At 42.8% G+C, this 26,448-nt stretch overlaps 1 protein-coding gene across 18 annotated transcripts in view; it reads left to right on the top strand.

The window, feature by feature from the left end:
• Window positions 1–22,807, top strand: part of cacna1aa (calcium channel, voltage-dependent, P/Q type, alpha 1A subunit, a) — a 137,466-nt gene extending 114,659 nt beyond the window's left edge. For 4 of the 18 annotated variants that reach the window (XM_079565295.1, XM_079565301.1, XM_079565300.1 and 1 more), the window contains 10 exons: window positions 1,560–1,665; window positions 3,262–3,369; window positions 6,629–6,729; window positions 9,255–9,367; window positions 9,947–10,076; window positions 12,573–12,686; window positions 16,600–16,638; window positions 19,101–19,308; window positions 19,477–19,748; window positions 20,526–22,807. In XM_079565295.1, coding sequence (XP_079421421.1) covers window positions 1,560–1,665; window positions 3,262–3,369; window positions 6,629–6,729; window positions 9,255–9,367; window positions 9,947–10,076; window positions 12,573–12,686; window positions 16,600–16,638; window positions 19,101–19,308; window positions 19,477–19,748; window positions 20,526–21,212 — 1,878 coding nt within the window. In that variant the 3' untranslated portion in view covers window positions 21,213–22,807. Of the gene's footprint in view, window positions 1–1,559; window positions 1,675–3,261; window positions 3,370–6,625; window positions 6,730–9,254; window positions 9,368–9,946; window positions 10,077–12,572; window positions 12,687–16,599; window positions 16,639–19,100; window positions 19,309–19,476; window positions 19,749–20,525 lie in introns of all 18 variants that reach the window. The other 14 variants (XM_079565292.1, XM_079565299.1, XM_079565298.1 and 11 more) reach the window with 9 other exon arrangements.
• The last annotated feature ends 3,641 nt before the right edge of the window (window positions 22,808–26,448 follow it).

Genomic DNA, 26,448 nt, shown 5'->3' with positions numbered 1-26,448 from the left:
AACAAAACATGGACTACCCGATTGTTTTATTTATTGATTTATCCTTTACACTGACTCATTTCAGGAATCTCCAAGCCTCAAAGGGGAGCTAAGGCTCTTGCTAACCCATGCCAATAGTGCATCCTGAACTCTCCCAAAGTATTGCTGTATGTTACTGACATTAGGGCTGGGAAGTCAATTGGAGTCAAAGAAAATATTTCAATTTGAATTTAGGTTGAACTATAAAATATGCCTGCCTTTCCAAGTGGGACTTATTTTATAGATATAGTCTGTATCTTTGCTAACGCCCGGGGGATTCGAGACGCTCTTTTCGCACATTGCTGCACAACTACTACAAATCCAAAATTATACATGTGTATTCCACAAAAATTTACAGAAACACGGTCCAACGGATTAAATGCTTACATAAACAACAGAGAATGCTAACCATGATGCTAACATTAGCTGCATACTACATACATGCTACTGATTTACAAGGCGAGTGATACATTTCCAAGTACTACTTAAAATTAGTTGCTATTTTTCACCTAATTTGTCATCACAGTATCAGTGGTGAGAATCTGATATGTAAATGCATTGGCCTTTTAGCTATAGGGTGACCAGATGTCCCAGTTTAACCGGGACAGTCCCATTTCTGAGCCCTCAGTCCCATGTCCCAGTGGATTTCCTGAAAACCATTGATTCGTCGAAGGTCAGGGTTTTTTGCCAGTAGAAACTTTTTTTTTTAATTTGAAAGTGAATGACTTTTGGCCATGTGTGGCTTAAATTCAAAGTTTCCAAAGTGACTGAACCAGTCAAACAAAAAAGTCTATCACCTTAATGCTGATTGGTCAAATTAATTGACATTAGACTTTTTACAACCATGAAGTTTTAACCATTCAACATAGGTGGAAGAAGTAACATTTTGCCTATTCCCCCACAACTCCCTTTGTTCCAGTTTTTAATGTGGAAAAAATATCTGGTCTACCTTTATTTTGCACATATCCAAAAATAGTAAATTACATCCAAACATAGTAAATCAGACCCATAGTGTGTTTTTTCACTTCTATGGGACAATGTTTCATTTTCTAAGGCAACACTGTTTCAGCAACGTTCCTAAAGACTGTATTTTTACTCGACTTTTAATGTGCATAAATGTGCTTAAGGTCTGCCAGAAAATGTCTAAAACATTGCTTCAAAAAAAGTGAAAAAATAGTTATTCCCATTGGATGCAGGCTGTTTTCCTCCAGTCCAGTCCAGGGCTCTAATATGGCGCTTAGGCTACGGTATAAAACCTGCTTAACCTGCAGTTCAGGTGTTTATTAGCAAAGTATTTTCAATCTTCTCTCAAATTTTAATGATCCTGGAGGTGTATGTGAAATTACAAATCTAATCACAACCTTGACACTCCAAACTTTCCCAGAATAGTTCAGCCCTAACTGACAGTGCTGCTAATGCTCCGACCCTTGTAAAGTCCCTCCCCCCCCCAATCCATCTCCCCTTTGCCATATGGAGATCCTGCCGGCACAACGCCACTTGTGAAGCTCCTCACTGTTTTTCTCTGGTTGGCGCTTGCGCAGAGGTTGCTTCGTATGGATCTCCCGGTCGCCGACGACAACTCGGTGCACTTCAACTCCACCCTGATGGCCCTCATCCGCACGGCCCTGGACATCAAGATCGCCAAGGGTACGGAAGGTTTGGAATCTCTCTTGGCTTTTTTCACCACCTTGCTTTTCACATGCTGTCTTCTGCTTATTTCCTTGTAGTGCAGCCAATACTGATATATTGCGCTGCGTGAACCCAGAATCCTTCTCGGGCTCTTCTTGGTCATTGCCGTGGTGTTTAGCGTTTTTGGTGGTACACTGTGTGTGTTCTTGATTGCTGGTGTTGCTTAAAGGTTCCCATATATGTCCAGCTGACTTTTCTTTAAGCTGTTGAATTGAAATTGCGTTTTCCAATGGTTGCAAGTTGGAACTCACTAAAACCGCAGTTATTTAGGACGCTGGACCTCATTCATGGATGGTTCTTACGCACAATTTTGTTCTTGAGGCCTTCTGAAGGGGCTCTTCTGGAAGAACAAATCGTACGAACAGTCATGAGGACGGTCTCACGCACAGAAATCCTGCTGCGCTCGAATGTTTTCACTGTCAAAATGAACCCAAAAATGTATCCGTATATCTAAAAATTACTTCATTTACTAATATGATTTATCTTCATTATTTTACGATGAAACAGGAGAAACAAAACAGACCTACAGATTGTTACCTACAGATTTACTCACTGTGGAGATATTTATCAGAAATAAGAATATTTTTTTACAATTACTTCAAAAAGTTGAATACCGGAGTGACTAAGTCCTTCTGGCCTCTGCTGCTGTCATGCCCGTACATGGAAGTTCAGAGAGCGTGTATTTTTACTGTATTTACACAGTCAGACTGATGTAAATGCCACGATAATGAGGATGATGAGGGGGAGGTGTTTGTAGTGTCACATTCGCTTAAGAAGGGGTCAGGCTTTATAAGAACGCTTCGTAATTCTGACCTACCTCCACTATCCACAAACTTCTTAAAGAAAACATTCAACGAGGTGCGATATTCTTTTGCAGACAACAAAGTGTCCTGTCTCCAAAGGGCCTTATGCTCTACAAACATGTTCTGAAAAGCGTTCGATTCCTGTGCTAGTTCAAAGTTCCTTGTTGTAGAGATTTTGAAATGTCGCCGATCGGGTTGGGTTGGTTGAGTTGAGGTGTCGCTTGTATCTTCAGAAACTGCTTCTCGCTCTTGCAGTCAAGATGTGATTGTAGTCAAACACAAGCTACAGGTCTATACTCCTGGAAGGGAGGGGTCAGGACTGCCATAGCCCCACCCACTCACCTACGTGTTTGCAGTTTCCCTCGTCGGAAAAGTCTTTGTTCTTGCCATCTTCTCTCTCGAACTTCGACCCCACTCTCATCAAAAGTATCGCTCTAGTGGAGAAACCGCACAACAGTTTAAAAACAAAAAGGCAGAATACACCACTATATGGGACCTTTAAGCTTTAACAACTTTACCATTTCATTCTAACAAGTTAAGCACTTAGTATGTAAGAAATATTGGATATTTCACAAATGTAGATTTATTAGTAAGTAACCGAAACCCTGTCTTTTGTCTCTTTTCGTGTGTATTTTTCTCACTGTTTTTCAATGTTTTTTTGTTTTCGTTTTGTCCGTTTGTTTTTTTAATTTTCCATCCCACGCTGTATGGTCTCTGTGGGATTGTCTTCGCATGCGCACGTTATTTTCAGGCGGCATCGACAAGCACCAGATGGACGCCGAGCTGAGGAAGGAGATGATCGCCATCTGGCCCAACCTGTCGCAGAAGACGCTGGACTTACTGGTGACGCCCCATAAGGGTGAGTTACGGAGGGTTATCAGTGTTCAGGCCAGTTCCTCTCCACGCCACTAGAGGACGCTTCCTTCAGCCAGACCCCTTTAGGGTGACCACCTGCCCCCCTTTTTGGTTGGTAGTTCGCTCGATAGGTCAGGTTTTTCTTTGGCGATCAGCAGGGTTTCTGACAAGGAAGTAAAGTAAAAGAAGAGGGTTGTCGAAGAGTCATAAAAGCTTCTGAAGTAACTTGCAGCTGGCAGGTCACTGGCACAGAATCGCAGCCACATCCCTGTCCCCAAGTCCCAATGGGCAATGACAATTACCATTCTCTACCGTCCCATAGATAGATACAGACGGCATCTCTGGAGTCGCCCATATATGGTCATGTTTGAAAACAGTTAAGGGGAAAACAATTTGGAGAAAATCCTAACTTTCTCTAAATGTTCAAAACTACTTTAAGAAATGCTGAATTATGAATATACTTTCCCAATAAATACATGAATAACTGAGAATGTTTACATGATCGTGCTAATGCTAATGCTAGCTACGACTGCCATTTTTTTGCTTCTACTGTACAATCTTCTGTGAATAAACATCCATATGGACCCGATTTAGACTTCACTTTTTCCCCCTCGGTGAGGCCACGCCCCCTTCTATGACGCAACGCCGCCTGTATCTATATGTCATAACAAAAAAGTGTCAAAAATGCGACATAAGTGTGATATAAACACGGCGACAACGTGACAACAAAAGTCTAGATCAGTTTTGTTGGTCTTAGCTTTCAAATGAGACCAGTCAAGAAGCTTTTCGATGTGGATAAAGTCAAATTGGAGATAATGTGCTCAGTTAAAGCGACTATATAGATTTTTCGCTAGTTTTCTCCCTTAACACCTTGGTTTTAAGTACAATGTTTATTTTTGTCAACTCACCGACCCACCTCAAAAAAACAGGCAATTTTTTCACGTTTTTCACCAATATCTAGCTTTTTCAAAAACTAACCAAGATATACAAAGTCCCCATTGATAAAAATCTATACAACTAATATATAGTAAGTAAAACTATACATTTTAAACCTGGCTCTATCCGTTACTACTATTTGATTGTCAACAATAAAGGCAATTTTGGTCACTTTTATGCTTAAAATGGCAACAGAAAACTTGCAATACATTTTTTCCACATGTTTATGTTCGTAATCGGTGTTGGGTAACGTTCCTTATAAAAGTAGTTAAATTAGCCTGTCCTGTAATCGTGCATTCTATAGTAGTTGCTTTGTCAATTTTGCGAAAGTGTAGCACCAGTCGTCCATAAGTTCCGTGCGGCACAATAGGGATTTTTCTTTTTTTTTTCTCCATATCCCACTAAATCCCTCCGGTTTTTAGTCCCCGTAGAGGTGGTCACCCTTTGTCTCGTCCTGACTCTCACCCGCACCCTCTGATGCAGGCGGCACACTGCACACACACTGACCGCAGCTCACAGCGTCCACACTGAACATATGCATGACACCTGCACAGTGTTCCTCACATCACCAAAGCCTGGGATCAGAGGGTGCCCTCCACTATAGATCTGCTCTCTATAGATGTCTTTTCACTACAGATAAATCCACCATAGGCGTGTCAGCACCGCAGGGCCGGCCTACTCTAGTCAAAAAAGAAAAAGAAAAAAAAACACTTGCCAGAAATATTTGAGCTCATGGTAGTCAAATAACTGCAAGAAATGAATGTGTTTACTCTGCAACAAGTGAATGTCTAATATTATTCCGTTTGATTTGATATGTATGCCTTATATGCCTTACATGTGATTTAGTAGAACAAAAGTATGAGTAATTGTGATATGAAAAACAATTGATTTTTATTTTATTTTATTTTTGGTAGTTGTGCATGCCACTGGTCAGTGTTAATTTTGTTGACTAATACAAGGTTAACTAGGAATACTAACAGACAGAAGGGACGGGTTACGAAGGGTCATTTCTTTTGATCAGACCTGCAGTTTGTTTCACAGACCAAATGAAACCCCAATACAGCGACACAAGAGAGCATATACTAACAGCAGTATTACTAATTACTGTTGAATAGAGATAGAACTTATTTGTTGACTGACTGTACTTTATATTTAGCTATAAAGCCACATTGCGGAACATTCCAGGTTGCATGTTGCTATGTCAGAGCAGCTAAGCAAAAAAAAGCAAACATGCCAGAGACACCGAATGTGCCCTAATAATCAGCTGGACACCGCTAGACTGTTTTTGCCATGGGTTGTCAAATTCTAGCATCTGGAGGGAAGCCTTGTGATTGACCAGTATTTAAAACAAAGCTTTGCCTGCCTTACCAGACTATACTCGGTCTATTCTACACAGAGAAGTAGTCTGGACACGCAGCAGTTGCAGCCTTTCGAAAGGTCGGACCCAGCAGAGCGCTGTAGTCCTACTGGGGCGGGGGCTGCCCTCCGGCCTAACACTCACCTGTTAAATCTGCATCGATGCGACTGGTTGTGAAGGAGATTATTAGCGAGCATCTGCAGAGAGAGCCGAGGCAGACATGTCATCCCTGTGTGTCCAGGCCGTGCAGAAAGGGAGTGGATTTGGCAATAGCCAGGCTAAAGCGAAGCTGCAATAGTCTGGTTTGAGGGGAGGTGATCCCACTCACAATAGTGTTCACGAATAAAGACACCCATGGTAAAATGTAAGCATGTATTTCACTCCTTTTATAAAGTGAAATGTTAGGCAGTGTGGCTGAAATACCATTGACTGAAAGTAGTTTAAAGATTAAAACAAAATGGTAGACTATTGTTTGAGTCAAAAAAGGATAATAGGACAGTAGGATAATATCTGCATTAAAGTCTGTTGTCAAAATTAACACTAACAAATAAATAAAAGATCCGCACAACTTCGTCGCTCCAAAGCTTATTTTAATGCTCACCAGACTGTCTGGTGAGCATTAAAATAAGCTTTGGAGCGACGAAGTTGTGCGGATCTTTTATTTATTTGTTTCTGTTACACTTTCCATTTTTTGATCCTGCACACTTATTTAGAACTGTGGATGTGCGTGCCTTCACCCACTACCTCTGTCAAAATTAACACTGTCACTACTATTTTTTGGTTTTCGAACCAAAAAATAATTGTAAAAAAAAAATAACGTCGAGAGAGAGTGTTTAAAAAAAAAAAAAAAAGCCTGTGATCTGACTGTGAAAAGACCTTTGCCGTGTCGATCGTGCATGTGCCCATTCCTGGCTGAGGGTCCATACCTAAGGGTCTAATCTTGCAGGGTAACTTGTCATTCTCCCAGCAGCTACAGACCTGACAGTGGGCAAAATCTACGCTGCCATGATGATCATGGAGTACTACCGCCAGAGCAAGATCAAGCGTTCCCAGGCCCTCCGCGACGAGCAGGTACGCGACCCCTAATCCCCCCACGCCCGACCCCCAAAGCTCCAGTGCGCCCCCTGCATCCAGCCTGAAGCCTTAAGGCAGACTGACGCATTCCAACAGGGACAGGCCTTCACAAACATGGGCTGTGCTACTCTCTGACACCAAACTGCCACTTTACTACCTTAGTATTCCAACTACTCTCTTCAAACTGTCAGAGGAGTCAGTCTGTGATTGTTCAAGTCATAACTGAGAGCATTGCTGCCATCTGCTGGGCAAGATTATGTATAATTTGTGCCTGAAGAGAATGCCTTTCCAGTGTGCAATAAACAGGTTATGTTTTCCCATTCTTTTTCCAAGGTTCAAACCTGCAACCCAGTGAAACTTAAGTCTGCTTGTAAGGATGCTGCATGCACTAAAGATGGTTACACAAACCAGAAAATAACACCCAAAAAGCATTTTGTTTTGTTTTGTTCATAGTTAATTCAAATTACTGGTATTATACGTTTAAAGGGGACATATTATGCCATTTTATTGTTTTTCTTTTAGCCTTTAAAGCAGTGTTCCATAATCAAAGATATACATGGAGTAATATTTCACTTCATTCGTGCAGATTGAACCAGTTTACTTCGGTCATTTCTTCTTCGACTGCAGGATCGCTTCGATCTGTACTTCCTAAATGTTGGTGCATAATAATAATATAATCCGGTAATGTCCTCCTCAATTTTAAAGTCCATAAACCATTACCAATGTTCTGTGTGCACTGTGCAAATTACATTTATCAACTATTGATTTGTTAGCGTACCATTATGAAAACAACATTCATTGTTTGAATGAAGAATATCTGGCACGTTTACTTTTTAATTACTACAGGAAGTGTTCAGGCAAGGCAAGTTTATTTATACTGTGCATTTCGTACACAAGGCAACTCAATGCACATTTAGTAGTAGTAGTAGTTGCATGTAGTAGAGCCTTGATATTTCCACCAGACCCAAGGGCTTATCCCTCGGCCGCTGATTGAGCAGACTGCTCTCCTTTGCTGCCAGCCCCTGGTCCCGGGCCGCGGCAAACCCTGTCACACCCCGGTGGTAATTGCCATCTCTGAGGGTGAGCCTCTTCCCACATATGTCATGTTAAATCTGGGACATGCGCCTTCTCCAGACTGGTCTTAAAAGTCACACTTGGGTGTAAGGCACAGAGGGTTTAAGTTTGAGTGGTCACAGGTCGTAAGAATGAGGAAGTCGTAACTTCCAGTGTTAAGTCAGACGTGTCGGATGCGCGAGCAGCTGGTGCACTAGGTTTAGCAAGCTAGCCAACATAACAATAATTCATATTTGATCAATATTAACTACAAAGGTATAGAACTTACCCAGGAGTCTAAGGCAAGACTTGTACATCACGCTACTGCAGGTGTCGTAGCATGTTTAGTTTATTTACTCATTAATTGTCCGTGAGAGTAAATACTACTCTGACAGAAAAGACAAAGGGAGAGAGAGGGATATTGTACATCCAATTACACAATGGCGATATTTTCTTGGCTGTAGATACTGTTTAAGCGGCGCTAGCCTTCAGTTGGCTTTGCCCGTTAGCCTGTTAGCTTCTTCTTCGTGATTATTAGTGTGTATTGGTGACACCTACCCGGGGGCAGCGAAGTTGCAATTGTGGTTTTCTGGCCAGAGACACCAGGGGGAGATGAAAGACCCCCCAATCTTCCCAATAACACTTGTATTACCCCCAGAGAGACTACGAAAAGGATTTAAGATAAACAAGTTATTTAGTACGCCTTTAAGGTCGCCTCGGGGATTTTTTCCGAGATCCTATGACACTGGTGCTTTAGCTTCGTTTGCTGCAGTGTCCCCTTCGTTGCGTATTTTGAATATATTCCTCCACAGCACATTACAACCCATTTATCCTCCATCTGGAAGACATCGCGCTGGTATTGCACCAAAAAGAGTGATTCACATGCAGTTCTCCCCCGTTATGACATGCGTTAAACTCCACTTCTTGACGGAGCTAGCTAACAGTTGCTAAAGGGGCGGGGCTTTTGCGAAAAATCAATACATAAAATATCAATGCTAGTGCTCCCGAAGTAGGCGTATAAACCACAAATAAGCATAATATGTCCACTTTAACACATGTATGGTAATTGTTTGGGACTCTTAGCTTTCCTTTTTCACTTTTCTTTTTGTTTTTTTTAACTCAGCTCCTTATGTGATCTAAAAAATGTAGCTCTCATATGCTTTTCCTCACAGGGATGTTGCAGTGTAAGTACAGCGCTTACCAACCAAGACCAGTGGTAGTAACTTCTAACACTACCATTCCTACTGCCACTACTGCAGTTTTCATATATACTCACATTTGATAAGCTTTTTTGTTGTTGTTGATTCCTTTATACGTCAAATAGAGCCTCCTCCTACTGTCATTGCGCTTCCTTTGATTTCACCATGTGCCTGGGTCCTTCAGCCCGTTGCCCCCTCTCCCCCATTACCTGCATCCCCCTGTCAGTCTGCCTGATCTCCGCCTGTGGCCGTGTTGTATATCTCACACAGAACCGAACGCCATTACTATTTCAGCGCGTGGAGCCCCCCTCGCCGGCACAGGACGGGGGCGTGGGACCCAACGGCCTACCTCCAGCCGAGACGACCAACTTGGGCACCAACTTGTGAGTCCACGTTCTGTCGTTTCTACGCGTTAAAGTGGGCTTGTTGTGAAAAATCAACTTTGTACACTCTTTCACCATGTTACGATGTTGTTCTCTCATCAAAAACATACCTGGAGCTGTGTCTCGAGCCACTTGCGCGCCTTTGAGTAATCGTTGGATCTTCCCCAGAGGCTATTGTTAGCACCATGGCAACAGATCCCACATTGTTCCACCTGTGGTTCTATTTTTTTCTTTTTTGAAACAGCTGTGCAGCAAATTAGAGAAAGCAAGACCAGTTTTAGATCCATGTTGCATTTTCTAACCATCAATGTGTAAGGTAGGGATGGATATGTGTTTGAGATTATTACCAAATACTTGGATTTGGAGTGAATGACGAAAAAACAACGAATGAAGTATGATGTCATAACTTATCCCAGTCCAATGGAAGTCCAGCCATAAACATAGTTGTTTTAGCCAAAAGACGAATGCATGTTTTTTTGTTTTTTTTAATACACCCGTTTAGACCTACATAATATCACGGTGTCACGTGAAATCCAGCGACGAGAGAAGAGAATGGAGCTTCTGTTTTGTGTATTACAGGCCCCAGGAGGGAGGGATCCCGGAGAGTCAGTCGTGGGTGACCACCCGGGCCCAGGAGGTGACTCGGAAGGTGGGCAGTTGGAGCCCAGACGGCCACGTTGATGGACTGGGCAGCATGAGCAACTCGCAGGTACAAAGACTGCTCACCGTTGATAACGAACGAAAATGTTTTGCCCTTCTTAAGATTCTAAACCCTCCAAAGTAAAGAGAATGTGTCAAAGGGGACATATCATGACAACTCCACTTTTCAAAATTTGAAGCGTTCGTCCCTGATCAAAAACTCTGGTAATCTTAATTAATCTTTCTTGGGTCGTTTTTTTCCTTCGATTGTATTGTGTCGCAGATTGAACACAAAATGTCCTCCGCATTTTCAAAGCCCTTGAAGCCAGAGCAGGGTCTGTTCTGATTCATTCTGCGCTCAAACCGCGTTAATTATGGCACCATTGATTTGCTAGCATGCCATTGGCGAAATATGACCACACGTCCTTGGTGATAAAGTGTCCTTACCGTACACAGACTATATTTCGAGCTATAAAACGTGAAAAATCAACGCTGCGGTGCACAGGAGCAGGTTTATAAGCTGCAACAACGCATGATATGTCCCTTTAAGAAGAGCAAAGACCCTGTCGTAGCGTGTACTGTGTTGATACTGTGCTGTACTCATTCCTCACTGAATCTGCAGCGCTGACATGGCCCTATTCCTGACAACTGCCATGCCATACCAGCCAATCCATACAATGTCTTATATTTTCAGCATTCCACATTGTCTTATCATTTTGTGAAACCCGCTCTGCTTGAAGACATCAGACCATGTCACTCGATATTAGTCAGAGAGAAGAAAACAACACGAATGACGACGTTACTATAGTATTTGAGATCTCGCACTATGAAAAGAAGAGATTCTGTCGAGAACAAAACGCATCCGGAATACATTTGAAGACACCAACAAAGGGCTGTAACATAAACAGTACAGTACAATTATTTGGGGTTGTAGACGGTCGTGCTTGATTTCATTACTTCGGTAAAAATACAGATACTACTGATTAAATAGTATTCCAATAAAAGAAAAGTTTTTTGTCATTCAAAGTGTTCAAGGTGAAAAGTAAACCGCATTATAAATGTGTTGCGGCTTCAAAAGCATGAAAATTTCACCCGAATTCGCCACCTGTACAACATGGACAAACCTACTTGTCGTGAGTCATTGGCCTTGATTGACCATCTGCTCCTCATGGCATCTTAAAGGTGCATTATGCAACTTTTTATGTGGAAAACAATATTTATATTTGTGCGTATAAAACCTTGTAGTCACCCAGTGGCTGTATGTGTGGTCAGAATGGCGCCTTTACTTTCCATCACAGTGGTCTCTAGGACGCTTCAGGATCAATTGTTTTGTAGGTTTTCTGGTGAGAAGCGCCGTCAGCGGTGAAAACCTTCCAAATAATTGGTCCTGAAGGGTCCTGGAGACCACACTGTGATGGAAAGTAAAGGCGCCATGCTGACCACACATACAGCCACTGGGTGACTACAAGGTCAAATACCCACAAATATCAACTTTTTTATCCACATAAAAAGTTGCATAATGCACCTTTAAACGTGACAACATACATATCAGTACACACACTTTTTACATTGGAGCCTATCTTTCAAAAGTAGAAAAAACTCTAAAACTTAATGCGGGGGTATTATGCAAAATCTATTTTATTTTTTTAGAGCTTTTCCTCATGTTAAAATGTTGTTCTCTCATCAAGAACAGACCTGGAGCGGTCTTTCAAAACATGAGCAAAACTTTGAGGAATCTTTGAATCTTATCCAATAGCTATTCTCAGCAGCGCGCCGACAGTTTCCAAAAAAACCTCCTCCTGATGTCCTAGTATTTTTTTCATTATTGTCGTTTATTGATGTAAAAACATGTGCTTTCCTGACCTCTACATCTCTTGCTAAGCTTAATCCGGGAGGAAAGGGGCTGGGAGGAGCTTAGAGTTAGTTTGCTGGAATAACCAGGAAGTGAAACAGCTGGATATTTTTGTTTTAGCTGTTTGCGATCATTTTCTAACCAACAAAGATAATGATAAATATGTGTTTGGCATTATTACGAATAACTGCAAAAGGCTTAATACCCCCTCTTTAAGTAAGTAGATTTAGTCAATTAATGACCACCTCTGGTTATAGTTGTCACAATAACATCAGCAAAAAAAACAAAGTATCTGCAGCAATAATACCTCTTTGAGAAATGGAATTTGTACTCAAGAAACCATAATAGCATCATTATATCATCATGCTTCACCTGAGTGGTGTTGCACTGACTAAAGACTGACTAAAAAGAGGACATTTGTAGGAAGTGTTACTATTTCACGAGCTGCACAACTGCTTATTTCCAAAAACACTATTGCCATTTGAAAGCACTTCCTGAACCAGAGGCGGGCAGGCAAACCACGGAGCCGCCGTACTGACCCAGGTAGTGTGATCCCCTCAGCTCGTCATTTACGCGAGCCAATTTGTGACGATTTCCACCTTCTTCCATATCTGCTTTGACTGCTGTGCCAGATTCTCCCCCTGCAGCGCCTACACGTGCTCCCCGTGCAGTCTGTCGTGCAGGTGATCACAGCATCTCCCGCTCTGTTTGCAGACTGTAGAGATGAGAGAGATGGGGCAGGATGCTTACTCGGACACTGAACACTTTGCACCAATGGAAGGCCATGGCAGGGCCGCTTCCATGCCGCGGCTCCCTGGCGACAACCAAGTGAGCAGCATCCTCACCTCTGCTTTCCCACCCTCCCACCACCACATCCGTGCCATCTGTTTCAAACATGTCTGACTTCCTGCTTCCCCCCCCCAAGGACTTATTTGCGAATTTGAAGCAAGATTTGAATTGGTCGAGCTAAAGCTAAGTGTCTTATTATGCAAAAAAAGAAGATCTGCAAATTCAAACTTACAAACACACTGATTATTTTATTAGTTTAGCAATTCAACTTTCGATCATCTCTTAATCTCTCTTCATTTTAGCCGTACCAGCTCGTTTTTAGCATTGAGGACATTTCGCCGCTCAAGAGGCTTCATCAGCAAATCAAGATCTTTTGGCAGCAGGCTGAATATATTCTAATTTCGTAGGCAGGGACTTACTTTGTCATTGGTACCATTCAAATTTATTTTAAAATGCCCCACCTGCTGCTAAAAGATTGTTAGTTGCCGACGAAGCCTATTGAGGTCAGAGGCAAAACGTCCTCAACCAAAGTAGTACAGATAAAGGATAAAAAGCGTTTTCAGTTATTCTACTATTTTAATTTTTTTTCATTTTAAATCCATTTCCAAATTGTTTTATTGTAATTGTAATGATCAATAACTTGAAAACACATCATTTTCTTAATGCGTCAAAACGTCCAATTTAAAATGCTCAAAAGAAAGACAAACTTCAACATTATAAAAGCACTAATGTTGAAGCTGAAGTTGGAATACTATCAAAGCATTGCAAGTCAGACCTGGATCGTCGGTGTTGTTGTTTTTGTTGTCTTTGTTTTGATTTTCGCTTAATTTGAGTTATGTTTGGTTTAGTTTTCTTCACGCACGCCACCATCCCATCCTGTCCATCTTTGCCCTGTTTCATTCCGTGGTGAGCACTCTGGTTGTCACGCTCAATTTAGTTTTTTACCTATATTTTCAATTTTTACACTTGATCAAATCCAACAATCATACAATTTATATCGGGGGGGGGGGGGGGGGGGGGGCTCAACAACAACAAAACGCAATATTCATATTAGTTCAAATCTAATTTAAGAATAATTGTTTTCAATACTGCTTGACTAATGTAGATTAAGTTGTTGGCCTGGTTTAAAGCCAATTCTTCGCAATTTGGAAGCGCAAACACGAAATAATTCCATTAGATACATATTTCTTTCTTAGTAAATAGGCTATATGTTTGTTTTTTAATAATAAATTAATACTTAGTGAGAGCAGAATTTATTCAAATATTATACAGTTTTCTTACCCCACATCATTTCAGTTATCTTAAAGGCCCTGTACCTGACCTTTCCTGTTTTTTACTGTTGAACTGTGGTCCAAACTTATTAGCGCAAGTGAAACATTCCTATTTTTTACTGGGATGAGTTTAAAAGGAAGCTACAACTACTACTACCGTACAACAGAGCTGTACGGTCCCAGTAATGCTAACACCAACTTGCGTGCTAACAGCACATCAGCGCTAGTTCTTTTCAATCGCTAAAAATAGTTACTGGGTCATAGAAACAACTTTAAACTCAACATCGACGTCTGAAATCCTGACCAGTTCTGCGTTCAAAGTGTGTTCATCTTTATCAAGGAGATGCTAACTGTGCTGCTAGCAGAAACCTAGCTTCTCTTTAGTGTGCCGTAGATACAGACGGTATCTCTGGTATCGCACCTTATTTGGTCATGTTTGAAAACAGTTAAGGGGGAAAACAATTTGGAAAAAAATTATTCAAAAATCACTTTAACAAACTCTGAATTATGAATATAGTTTTGTACTAAATAAAGATACAAAGACATGGGGAGGAGCAAAGTGGTTCAACAGCCCATAAATACATATATAACGGAGAATGCTAACACGATGCTTCATGTTAGCACCGTGCTAATGCTAACGTTAGCTAGCGCTAGCTGCGACTGCCGTTTTTTTTTTCTTTTTTCGCTTCTACTGAACAATCTGCTGTGAATAAACATCCATATGGGACCGATTTAGACCTGACTTTATTTGTATGTGATAAATAAGTTTATATTTCACCAGAAAATTGCTAAAAAAAGAGTGAGCAATTGTGTTTCCCAAAAGATTCTGTTTTCCCCCTCGGCGAGGCCACGCCCCCTTCTATGACGCAATGCCGTCTGTATCTATTAGCTCTAAAGCACAAAGCTGGGGTAGCCTAAAGAAAATTCACGAATAATGTAATTTGTTATCGATTCAGTACAAATTTATTTTTAGTCACATGTTCCTTCCCTAATATTTCTATTTCAAATGTGTATTATTTTCATTTGGGGGAGGAGGGGGCTCTTTCCAACCAGGACGGCCAAGTATCTCCCCGACTCTCAGCGCAGCCGTCTGTTGCTGATGAGTTAATAGTACTTGTGTGTCTCGGGGGCGTGCATACCATTGTTCTGTGTGAGGCTGATTGTGGTCATTGGTGCTGTGTTGGTGAAACATTGGTGGCTCAGTTTGTGGCGCTGTTGAGCCCCGTGTCTGTGGTAAGTGTTCCTCCATGGCTGCTGCATTGGGTAAGCTTACAGTGCCCTCCTGTCATATTGGCACCCCTGACGAATAGGCTGTGAGCAAAAAAAGCTGCTATAGTTGGGTTGTCTTGCTCATTGACAAAGGAAAGAGAAAACAGACTACCCCTCTTTTGAATTCCTGAACCGAAACCCCCAGCATTTTAGATTATCATGTACAATGTTAAGTGAAAAAAAACATTCAGTATTTACATTTCATTTAGCTTTTACATCTTTACTTTCAATTTACCTTACAGGAAGTTAGCCACAGAGTTGACATCATAGTAATAATAAGGCGTTAGTTAGCAGAGTCCGTTAGCCTGTTTAATGTATATTTCCTATAGCCGTTAGCTTTAGCCATCAAACATCACAAATTCTGAAACAAACGTATATTTTCAGCTGTTGAAAACCCATCGCCCACATTTAGGTCAAAGCGTAGTTAGAAATCATTTCTGAATGCACAGACATTTTTTGATTTTTTTTACCTTACAAAAGAATATTAGCTTTTTGCACGACGTGGCTCCGCTAGTTCCGCTAACCTGAAGTTGTGAGCGTCAGGACTTCCTGTTCTAATTTTTATTAAGATTGGCTTAGACCCATCCAAACAATCAGATTCCCTATACATTTAATTCTGTGGTGGACAGGGAGTTACTGGCAAGTGATCTCATACTGCGTGTTAGCTTGATGTAGGTTTGTAAATGATGTCAGTGGAGGGGACGTCTGTAAGCTAGGCTAGCTAAGAGTAATTAGATGAATTGCAAACATTTAAATTGTGCCACAAATATTGCACGAACAAATCTGCAAATCAATTTGTCTATAGTTTTCAGACATTTTTTAGATTTTTTTACTTTACAAAAGAATTAGCATCTAAAAGTAGCCTGTGAGCTAAATGCTATGTTTGTTCAGTTTCTCCTTTTATGTGGGCTTGGATTCACATCAAATGGCCTCTTAACATCATCATATAAGATGTTAATGATAAAGAAACCTCATAAATTGCATAAATTATATAAATGGCTAACAAAATGTACGCACTTGTTGGAACAGGCTCAAAGCTAAAGGCATTTCTATGATTTCTATGGTTGACATGCCAAGACTGATTTTTGTTTCACACACTGGTTTATAGTTTTCATTTTTTGCATGCATAACCTGAAATAAAATAAAACAATAATGATTAAAAAAAACTTCAGTCAGAAAGTCTAAAAACAAAAAAGCATTAACATCGCTTTTTTTCCAGGAGTGACAATATTGTTGGAGAGCACTGTACTGTATATGTTGTAACTTGTATTTAAAGCACTGCCGGCCCAGCCCCATGTGTTGTTGTTGTTGTTGTTGCTGTTGTCCCCTTCCTCCCGGTGTGTGTTCTCATGTTGGGTCACTCGTGTGCTGTGTCTTGTGGCTTTGTGTGTGTCCTCTCTGTGCTCAAACAGCAGCGGAGGAAAGGGAAGCCGCGTGCCAGTAACCTCAGTGTATGTACCTTGTCCTCCCCTGTCTCGTCTCTCTCTCTCTCTCTCCCTCTCTCTTTATCTATCTATCTCTCTCTTTCTTTTTATCTTTTTTGTCTTATTAACCCTAAGTTTTCAATTTGTTTATGTCTTCATCTTATACGTCAGAGCTTATTGTCGGAGGGATGATAATGACAAACGTTTGGCATGTGCTAATGTTATGACTGCCAGCTGTAAGATAGATTCTAGAAGATCATACATTCTGGCGGAGGTGGGTAGTTACTTGAGTTCACTTTGTTTAAGTGCATATGACAGATTAGACAGTGCTACCCATTCACCAGAACATGGCACACACAAAAAAAGATTTAAGCTCTTTCTCCAGAGCAACGTTTCAGTTTCTCCTCCATTTTGCAAATGCACTCGTTCATGCCGTTTGTTCACTTGGCATGAAGCAGATAACACATGAAAACCTGTCATATGCACTTCTTCTTTATGAGACTTAGTTTTCGGTTGACTGCTTACTTTTTTTTTTGGAAATGCGTTTTTAGTCTTTCTACCCACCTCTGCAGGCCGGACAGTGCACGTTCGGAATCCATCTCGACATGTGGCCCCAGGCTCCTGTCCCTCCCTGCTGCTCTTTGTGCCTGTGTCCCCATATGCGCAAAGCACCTGACTCTTCTCATATCATCTGTCCCCATTACCCCCATGCATGTGACATTAGGACGATGTGAAGGTTCTGTAAGCAAAAGTTCTCAAAGGGGTTCAATTTGCCTTTTAGCATTTGAATGACGACAATTAAAGAGTCCGATTTTAGAATGCTATAATGTCCCTCTCTCTGATAGGAGGGGGGTGCATTATACCGATATCCAGCGTGGCATATTTACATGCATGAGTCTCATGTGTGTTCATTAACATGCACTGTCCCGATCAAGTAAACAAGGTCCATTTTTTTTTGCTATACTTAGACAATTCTAACCACCAAAGCTGCTGTCAAGTCTGTTAAACAACTGAAAGTTATCACAAGTTGTCCAAAACATTCAAATACCAAAGCGCTCGGGAAGTGTTTGTATGTTCTTGTTCTGTGGTGAAAGTGCTCTTTGGTGTTTTACTTTTGAAAAAATTAAAAATAAATCAAAGCTCTATTAATTGTTTTAAAAATCCTCTATTGGAAGGGACTAGCATATTAGCTTGTTACACGACGCGGCTCCGCTGGTTCCGCTAACCTGAAGTTGTGAGCGTCAGTACTTCCTGTCCTAATTTTATTAAGATTGGCTTAGACCCATTCCAACAATCAGATTCCCTATACATTTAATTCCGTGGTGGACAGGGAGTTACTGGCAAGTGATCTCATACTGCGTGTTAGCTTGATGTAGGTTTGTAAATTATGTCAGTGGAGGAGACGTCTGTAAGCTAGGCTAGCTAACAGTAATTGGATGAATTGCAAACATTTAAATTGTGCCACAAATATTGCACGAACAAATCTGCAAATCAATTTGTCTATAGTTTTACTTTTATTACTGCAAAGTCACGTGACGCCGACCTTCACCTCGCAACTTCAGGTTAGCGGAGCCACATTGTGTAACAATTACATTAAATGCATTAATCTGAAACAAGACGGCTTCAAAAAAATATCTGTTCTTATAATTCAACGGATACATTTTCTTTTTTTAAATATCATTTTCCAAAAATACCGTAAAGATGCTAAGAGGAAACTCTGAAGGACAATGTAGATGCAAAATTGTGTGGTGGAGCTGCCCCCTGGAGGCCAAACAGTGCAACTGAATGTGTTCAATTAACTTTATAACAACCATGTTTATTCAGACTGAGGATGCAACTTTTAACCTTCTTTCCATAAAAGCATGGAAGTCGTGGTCATCCTTTTAATTACTTATGCTATTTTATCAGTGTTTGTGAGATTAATGCTAGGGCTCAGTCAATGTTTTTTGTTTGCTCTTGAACTTTACATAAAACTAGTTTAGACAAAAAGAGGAGTGCATATGATTCTTGTGTTAGTTTCCCAGCTTATATTTCAGTTTGTATATTTCAAAGGTAATTAGGCACTTAAACTACAACAGACTAGGGCTTGCCCATTATATATGTGAATGTACCCGTCCATATTCGAAAGCTAAGAACCTAGGACTCGATTGGGGACATGACCTGGGCTTGTGGGAGTAGGAGAGAGTCCCGTTATTTCACTTCCAAATGAGAACATTGAGAGCTTTTGAAATATCTGATCTGATCGTGTGATCGCTTCTGTTTCCGTTATCATTCAGTCCTGCGACGTGCTCACTCGGCTGCAGCCCCGCAGATATGTCAAGCCCTAGCATAGACGCCTTCACTAGTCCAAAGCCGCATGGGTAGAAATAATCCGGAACCCATCCGACCTCAAACACCTGCACATTAACCCATCGAACGCCAACCCGAGTTTCGGCAGTAACTCATTTTCTACGGCTTCTGTCTGTTCTTGTGGTGTCTCCTCGCCTCAGACCATAAACGACAACAGCCCGATGAAGCGTTCGGCGTCCTCCCTGGGGCACAGCAGGTCGGGCAGAGGACACAGGGACAGGGGCGGGCAGGAGGACTACATGGACCAAGTGCCGGAGGAGGGTCGGACTCGGCACGGGCACCGGAGGAGGGAGCGTCACCACGGGGCCTCCGAGAGGTCCCTGTGCCGTTACGCTGATCCCGAAACAGGTAAGACTATTGGACGGGAAGAGGGTTATTCACTTAAAGCCAGCGCCAGGAGTTTGGCCATGAGCACAAGATGGCGCCTCCTCTCCCCCTGCACTTGTCATTCAACCCTTTTAATGCCCCCTTTAGAAAAATGAATCTTTTCTTTGTCTTCAATAATCTCCGTTGTAGGTGTGGAGCTCTCGCAGTCGGCCGAGATCCTCTCGAAGGACCGAGACCGCGGCCGCTCCAAGGACCGCAAGCACCACCACCACCATCACCACCACCACGGCGGCTCCGTGGACAAGGAGCGCTACGTCCCCGAGAGAGAGCGCGGGGACAGGGGGGAAAGAGGCGGAGGAGAGCGGGGCGACTACGCACACAGGCACTCCCGGGACAGGGAGCGGGAGCGCCGATGGTCCCGCTCCCCCAGTGAGGGCCGCGAGTGCCTCACCCACAGACAGGTGGGCTATTGTGCATCAGGCTGGCCAGACTAAAACACTTTTTTTTCTAGGGAAAGCATGTAGTGTGGCTGGTCAGGCTCCACCAGTCACAGTGTTTATCCTGTGATCTCAGTATAATATTACAGAGATAGGTAGAGTTGACAGAATATTTTCTCAAGTCGGAGTGTTGTTTCTTCTTAAAAGACATATGTGAGATGAGAACATAAACCTTTAGATCGCTGTCTCACGGTGGAAGGTATAGCCAAAAATCGACCTACGTAAGTGAGAGTGCTGTGACTTTCAAATAATGTCAATTACAAAGAGAGTCATCAAACTACTGCTAGATGAGTAATAATGAGTAGATGTACCTGTGAACACTGTGTATACTGATTTTAGTTTAACTGTAGTTTTCATGTACTCTTTGAAATCAACCCTGTACCTCTTTTCTCCTGTGTTGTGTTGCTTCTCTGTGTACTGCTGCGGACACATCTTTATTTACGTTACTTACTCCGCCTGCTCCTTTTTACATGAAACTGGTGCTTGATAATGTTGTCCACGCTCCTGTCTGTCTGTGTCTCTGTCCTGTCTGTCTCTGTCCTGTCTGTCTCTGTCCTGTCTGTGTCTCTGTCCTGTCTGTGTCTCTGTCCTGTCTGTCTCTGTCCTGTCTGTGTCTCTGTCCTGTCTGTCTCTGTCCTGTCTGTCTCTGTCCTGTCTGTCTCTGTCCTGTCTGTGCTCTTACCGTGTGCTGGTCGGACTGTGGTTCGGTCTTTTTATTTGCTGTATTTCATTTGGGTGTAGGGCAGTAGCTCGGTGAGCGGCAGTCCGGTGCCGTCCACGTCGGGGACGAGTACACCGCGCAGAGGACGCCGGCAGCTGCCTCAGACGCCCGCCACGCCGCGGCCCCACGTCACGTACTCCCCCGTGGTGCGAAAGGCAGCCCCTGCACCAGTGCCCGGGCCCCAGGGCCGGAACCCGGCTCCACGCCGCTTCTCTCCTGAGCCCGCCCCTCTGCAGGTCCCGCCCCCTGTGCCGCGCCCGGGTCACCACCCCCCTCCTCGCTGGGAGGGCAGTGGCTCTGTGGAAGACTTTTACAGTCAGGACTACGAGGCTCATCATGAACCTCCGGCCTACGAGCAAGGCCCCATGCAGGGCAGCAACCCTCACCCTCTGACCACCCACCCACTGCCACCTCCGCCCATGCAGCCTCACAACCCCATGCCCCCCAACCATCCCCCGCCCAGGGGCCCATCCCCTCGTACAGTGCACCCAGGGGCCCCTCCCACCACTGCGCTGACTGGACCAGTGCCCACCCAGGTGCAGCCGGCTCCTCAGCGACGACTGCCCAACGGCTACCGCTCCTCCTCCCCCTCCACGCACCCCCATGGACCCATGCACAAGGTCCCCCCTCCAGGCGGGCACCCCCGGGGCCCCCGCAAGGGCCTGCATGAACCCTACAATGAAGTGGAGGACGATGACTGGTGCTAGCCTCTGGGGGGCGAGGAGTGACGGAGAACTTGGCTCTGAGACAGAGCACTGACTGCCAAGGGAAACCACAATGATTCTTTCTTCTGCATTGAGTTTTTCTCTTCACCAGTCGCAGGGCCCATGGGTGCCCATGGGTGCTCTTGGGTGCTCATGGGTGTGTGGAAACACAGAGGCAGGATGTCCATGTGTTCACGTTGTGTGTGCATTGTAGTTGCATTCATCTTTGATGCCAAATGACACCAAACTGAGCAGCTGCCCAGAGCGCAGAGACAGAGCACTGTGTGTGCCGCGCGACGCCTCTGGCAGCAGGCTACAGCCACTAACAAGATGTCAAGAGTTCCCACTCGACTAAAGACACATCACTTTTTGTTTGTCACTCTTCGGTACGCTGCAAAAGCAGATGAAAACAGGTCCAACCCTCCCAGCCACTTGGTACATATGGATGAGTTTTATCATCGGTCTAACTGGCCCAGTGACAGTGCCTCTGAGCCGCCCGCTGAAGGGGCGACGTGGTTGGGAGTGTTGGCAGCACAGGGTTGTGAATGTGGAGGACAGGGACAATCCTCAGAAAGCACCGGTGACTGCAGCATTTCCTCCTCTGTCCCACTCCTGCTCTTGTACAAAACATGAAGCTTGAATCTTCAGTTGCACCCACAGCTTGTTTTTGGGCTCGTGGAGTTGTACACCTTGTGGAAACCTGCATGAATGATACAAAAATAATAGAAACAATGAAAACCTATTGTGCACAGGGGGAGTCCCTCTGTCCATCCTACCATCATCTGCCGCATTTGAGTTTCCTCCTCAGTGTCTGAACACCTTTTTGCTCCTGTCACTCTCTGGCTCTGTACTACATTCCTCTTTCGTAAATTCATTTCTTCGAAACCGATCTGAAACAGCCACCGTTAAATATTAGTCCAAGAAGCACTACTTTTTTGCTTGCTTGTTTGTATGTTCGGTGCCAAATGCTGCCACAAAACAGTTGATATATTGCACACGTTTTTTCCTAAGGGACATTTTTGTACAGGAAAGCAGGGTATGCGAAAACAAAGAGGATATAGCGACTAATAAAGCTCCAATGAATATAGTAAAAGAAAAAAAAGGGTAGTAGACCATATCATGCGAAAGTCTTCCAGGGTTTGGGGTTCCATAGACTTCAGAAAAGATGAGAGCAGCAAAAAGGTGTTCAAGTTATATTTAAAAAAAGAGAGAACATTGGTCACCTTTGTATGTTTTTAAACTACACGTAAATTACTGTATCTCGCCACAAGGGGGAGCGCTGTTCCCACGAGCCTGTTCTGAAAGGATGTGAGTTTGCAGAATTGTCCTGGTTCTCAAACTTTATAAATGACAAAAGTCCTTAAAATGGCTTCCCTATCAGGAAAACGTGGCTGAAACCCATCCGTACTTTGCAATTAAAGTTTTAAGATTATTCCCTGACTTTAAGAGTTAAGAAAAGAAAACTTAAGGTGCTAAAATTGTATTTCAAGTCAGTTCTTTTGACGTAGCTTATGTAGAATATGTAGATTTATTGCCAACTAACAACCCAACAGTGTTTCCATTATGTAAAATGTGGTTTTACTTGTGAAAAAAAAGAACATTACAATGGTTAATAATGAAATCCGTGTTTGATTTGAACATGTTTACTTCATATAAAGCTATATATCTATCTATCTGAAACAATGATAAGGAAACTCTATGATGAAATTTGGAAAAAACAACAATTTATTTGAATTAGTGCTTCATGAGCAACGATGCTGAGTAACAATGTAATAAAAGGTGCTGCAGCAATTATAGACCCAAAAGGACAACTTCAAACACCGCATCCAAAATGTTACGTAGTGTGCCTTTAAAGTATTCACTTTATGCTTTGTTTATGTCATTCATTTCAAGTTATTTTAATTTACACACGTAAATGGAATGGAAGTTTATTTGTATAGCACTTTTCACATGACACAAGTCGCCCAAAGTGCTTCACACAGTTTAAGGGGATTTGTACTTCATTACCACGGTGGTGTTGACACGTGTGTTTCCACAGTTTCCCCAACTGCACACATCTGCTCCAGCGGGCCCTCTGACCACCATCTGGTCATTCATGCACACGCACCATTCATTTTAGTGGTAGGGGAAACCGGAGTGCCCGGAGGAAACCTACGCACACACAGGGAGAACATGCAAACTCCACACAGAAAGGCCCCAGTCGGGACCTTCTTGCCGTGAAGCACAAGCACAAACTGCGGCGCCACCGTGGCCTTTATGCCTATGTATAATATAAATCATTTTACAAATCTATATTGTTCTAAATACATTCTCACACATTAAACTACCTGTCGGCTAAAATCGCCCCAAAAGTATCAGTATCATGTAGTTATTATCATAAAAGTGTATCGCCCCTCACTTTTATTAATCAAACATGGGTAAACAGTGCTTCAGAGTGTGCCTTCAGGGAGCTGCCCTCCAATAATCATAGAAAACATTCATATATCTATTGACGGCCTGGATTTGAACCACCAACCATAAGCCTGGAGAAAGATTCTGGCCTCCACGTTATCATCTGAGCCACAATGGCACACCAAGCTGACACAAATTATGATTTTTATTTATTTATTTCAAATGAATGCTAACGTGAGTAAATCTGGCCTCTTCAATTGGCGGCCCGGGGGCCAGATCCGGCCCGCCAAACAATCTGGTCAGACTCTCACTGAGGAGACTCTGCGCCTGCTACAAACACAAGTATTACAGAGATGTGTTATTACCTTTGCAGCGCTTCTGTGAAGAGTCAGAGCTCTGATAGAATCCACTTCTGTGATGAGAGCTAATATACTTCCGTATGTTTACACGTATTAAGTAGCCATGTGCTTCTGGTGTGAGCTTAGCCTTCAGATGGAAGGAAAGGCCTTGGCTGAAATAACACTCCCCTATAATACTTAAAAAAGCTTAAAATGCAGGAATATAATTCAACTTGAGCAAAGATGGTAATGAATTCCTTATTTACTTACAAAAATGTGACTTTGTTTGGTCAGGGCGGTGCTCGCCAAAGGACTGCCCCAGTGGCCAATGACCTCTGACAAATCTGGCCCAGTAAAATATGTCATTGAAAAGCCCAGAAGTAAATAAACTCCCCCCAATCACCCCCGGAAGCAGCAGTTTGAGAACCACTGCAATTGCGTATAACCCCGTCCAAAAGCTCTATTGAGCCATTTCCGTATCTGTCGACTCCCTGTGGCGACGCCGCGAAGTTGCAAACGTGTTCCCAGATACAAGCTGCACTACCACTTCTGACCAGACGAGGGCGCCGTGCGACAAGAATCGCCCGTTCTTTTCCCCCCCCCCTCTCTCTCTCTAGTGGACCACGATGCTTTGCGTTTGCCGTAACGTAAACGCGACAAACGTTTTTTGAAAAGAATATTTTACGTGTCACCCGTCACGTGGGTTTTGGAGAAAAAGATGTCATCTCCAAACTATCGAATAGAGTTTTAGATTTTTGGTGTAAAGTTCTGTTCTGTTTTTCCGTTCTGACTTTTTTAGCGTGTCTCTTTGTGTGCCTCAAACTAACACTTTCGTCACTAATGCACACCACTGTCAGCTGATTTAGTTCGATTTATTTTCTTACCGGTTTTTGGACCTGGAGGCCTATCACACATTGACCAGAGAATGCACCGACAAACGAAAAAAAAAACTGATAAAAAAGAAAAAAATAACACAAGAAAAAGACTAACTGCCTAAATGTGTCTTTCCAACCTCAGCGGAATGTCACGGTGTTTTATTTACGTTTTTGTCACAACACGAATCAGAAAGCACAGGTATGTAGCTCCTGGTTTGAATGGACGAATGTGCGGTCGGGAAATTGTGCGCGAGATCGATTTCGTCTCCAGAGCTTGTTTTTGTTTTAGTTTTAGTTTTTAAGTCATGTTTTTTGAAAAGTTGAATTTGCGCGACGGTGTTTTTGTACGTGGGCGAGTGCGCACATGATGTCAAAAAAAAAAAAAAAAATGAAAAAGATGATCCCCCACCTCCCGAACATTCACCATCTGTTTTGTGTGTATGCCGAAGTCCACTAACACGCTGATTAACCACTTAAGTCTTTAAAAAGCAATGTAAAGCCGCAACTGAGAAAAAAAAAACTTTTTTTTTTTTTTTTAAATACAAAAAGACTTAAAAGGAAAAAATATCTAGTTCCAGAAATGCATGTGCTATGTGCATGCCACACCGTGGGTTAACAGTCATCTTCAGGACATAAAAGAAAATGAATTCAAAAGGAATAAAAGATATATAGATAGACGTTTTTAAAGTTCTTTGCTTTTTTTCTTCTATTTTTGAAAACAAAAAATGTGAAAAATGAACCAAAAAAAAATCTCTAAAGAGGAACGAAAAAAACAAAAAAGAACATGTGGGAGACCCCGGCGCGGGTCTGCTGTCGCCTGTCGCGTGGAGGTCGGGGCACAACGCGGCCATGTTCAGGACACCACCCATAAAAGAGCTGTTTTTAAAGACAAAAAGATGTGAAGTCAAACGGTAAAGATGCGGTGCGGCGGCGGAGGTGACGGGGTGATGCCTGCGTTTCCGTGGTGACGGAGGAGAGGGCTGGAGCGGACGCACTCTCCTCCCTCCCCCCCTCTCTCTCTCTCTCACACTCACTCTCTCACTCTCTCGACCTGTCACAGCGATTTCTACCAGTGCATTTTGTAATTCCCAACAGAACTCTTCCTAAAGAATAAAAACCAGAGAGAATGCTCACCGGCCCGGCTCCGTCTGCTTTGTTTTATACTGACTGGTTGTGTTGTCTGTGTGGTCTTGTGTGTTATTAAAGGTGCACTATGGAACTATGTATGGAACTAAAAGTTCATATTAGTGTGTACTTGACTTTCAGTGACCCAGAGGCTGTATGTGTGGTTAGCTGAGCGCCTTTACTTTCCATCCCGGGGGCAATTTAATTTCATGTTATTTAGGATTTCTGGTGGGTTTTCGGTATGGAATGTATATGTAACCATGGATGTGGTTCAATCAGCAGTGAAAACCTAAAACACAATTGATCCCGGAGCGTCCTACAGGCCATCAGGATGGTAAGTAAAGGCGCTATGCTAACTAGTCGAGCATCTGCTGGGTCACTGAAAGGTCAAATACCTATTTATATCAACTTTTTTATATATCAAAAGTTGTATAGTGCACCTTTAAGTTCAATAATGCACACGTTTTATATAGTGCTTTTCTGGACACTCAAAGACGTTTTACATTGCAT

The sequence above is a fragment of the Gobius niger genome (assembly GCF_951799975.1).
Source record: "Gobius niger genome assembly, chromosome: 10".
NCBI lineage: Eukaryota > Metazoa > Chordata > Actinopteri > Gobiiformes > Gobiidae > Gobius > Gobius niger.
This window is presented reverse-complemented; position numbering and strand designations above follow the sequence as displayed.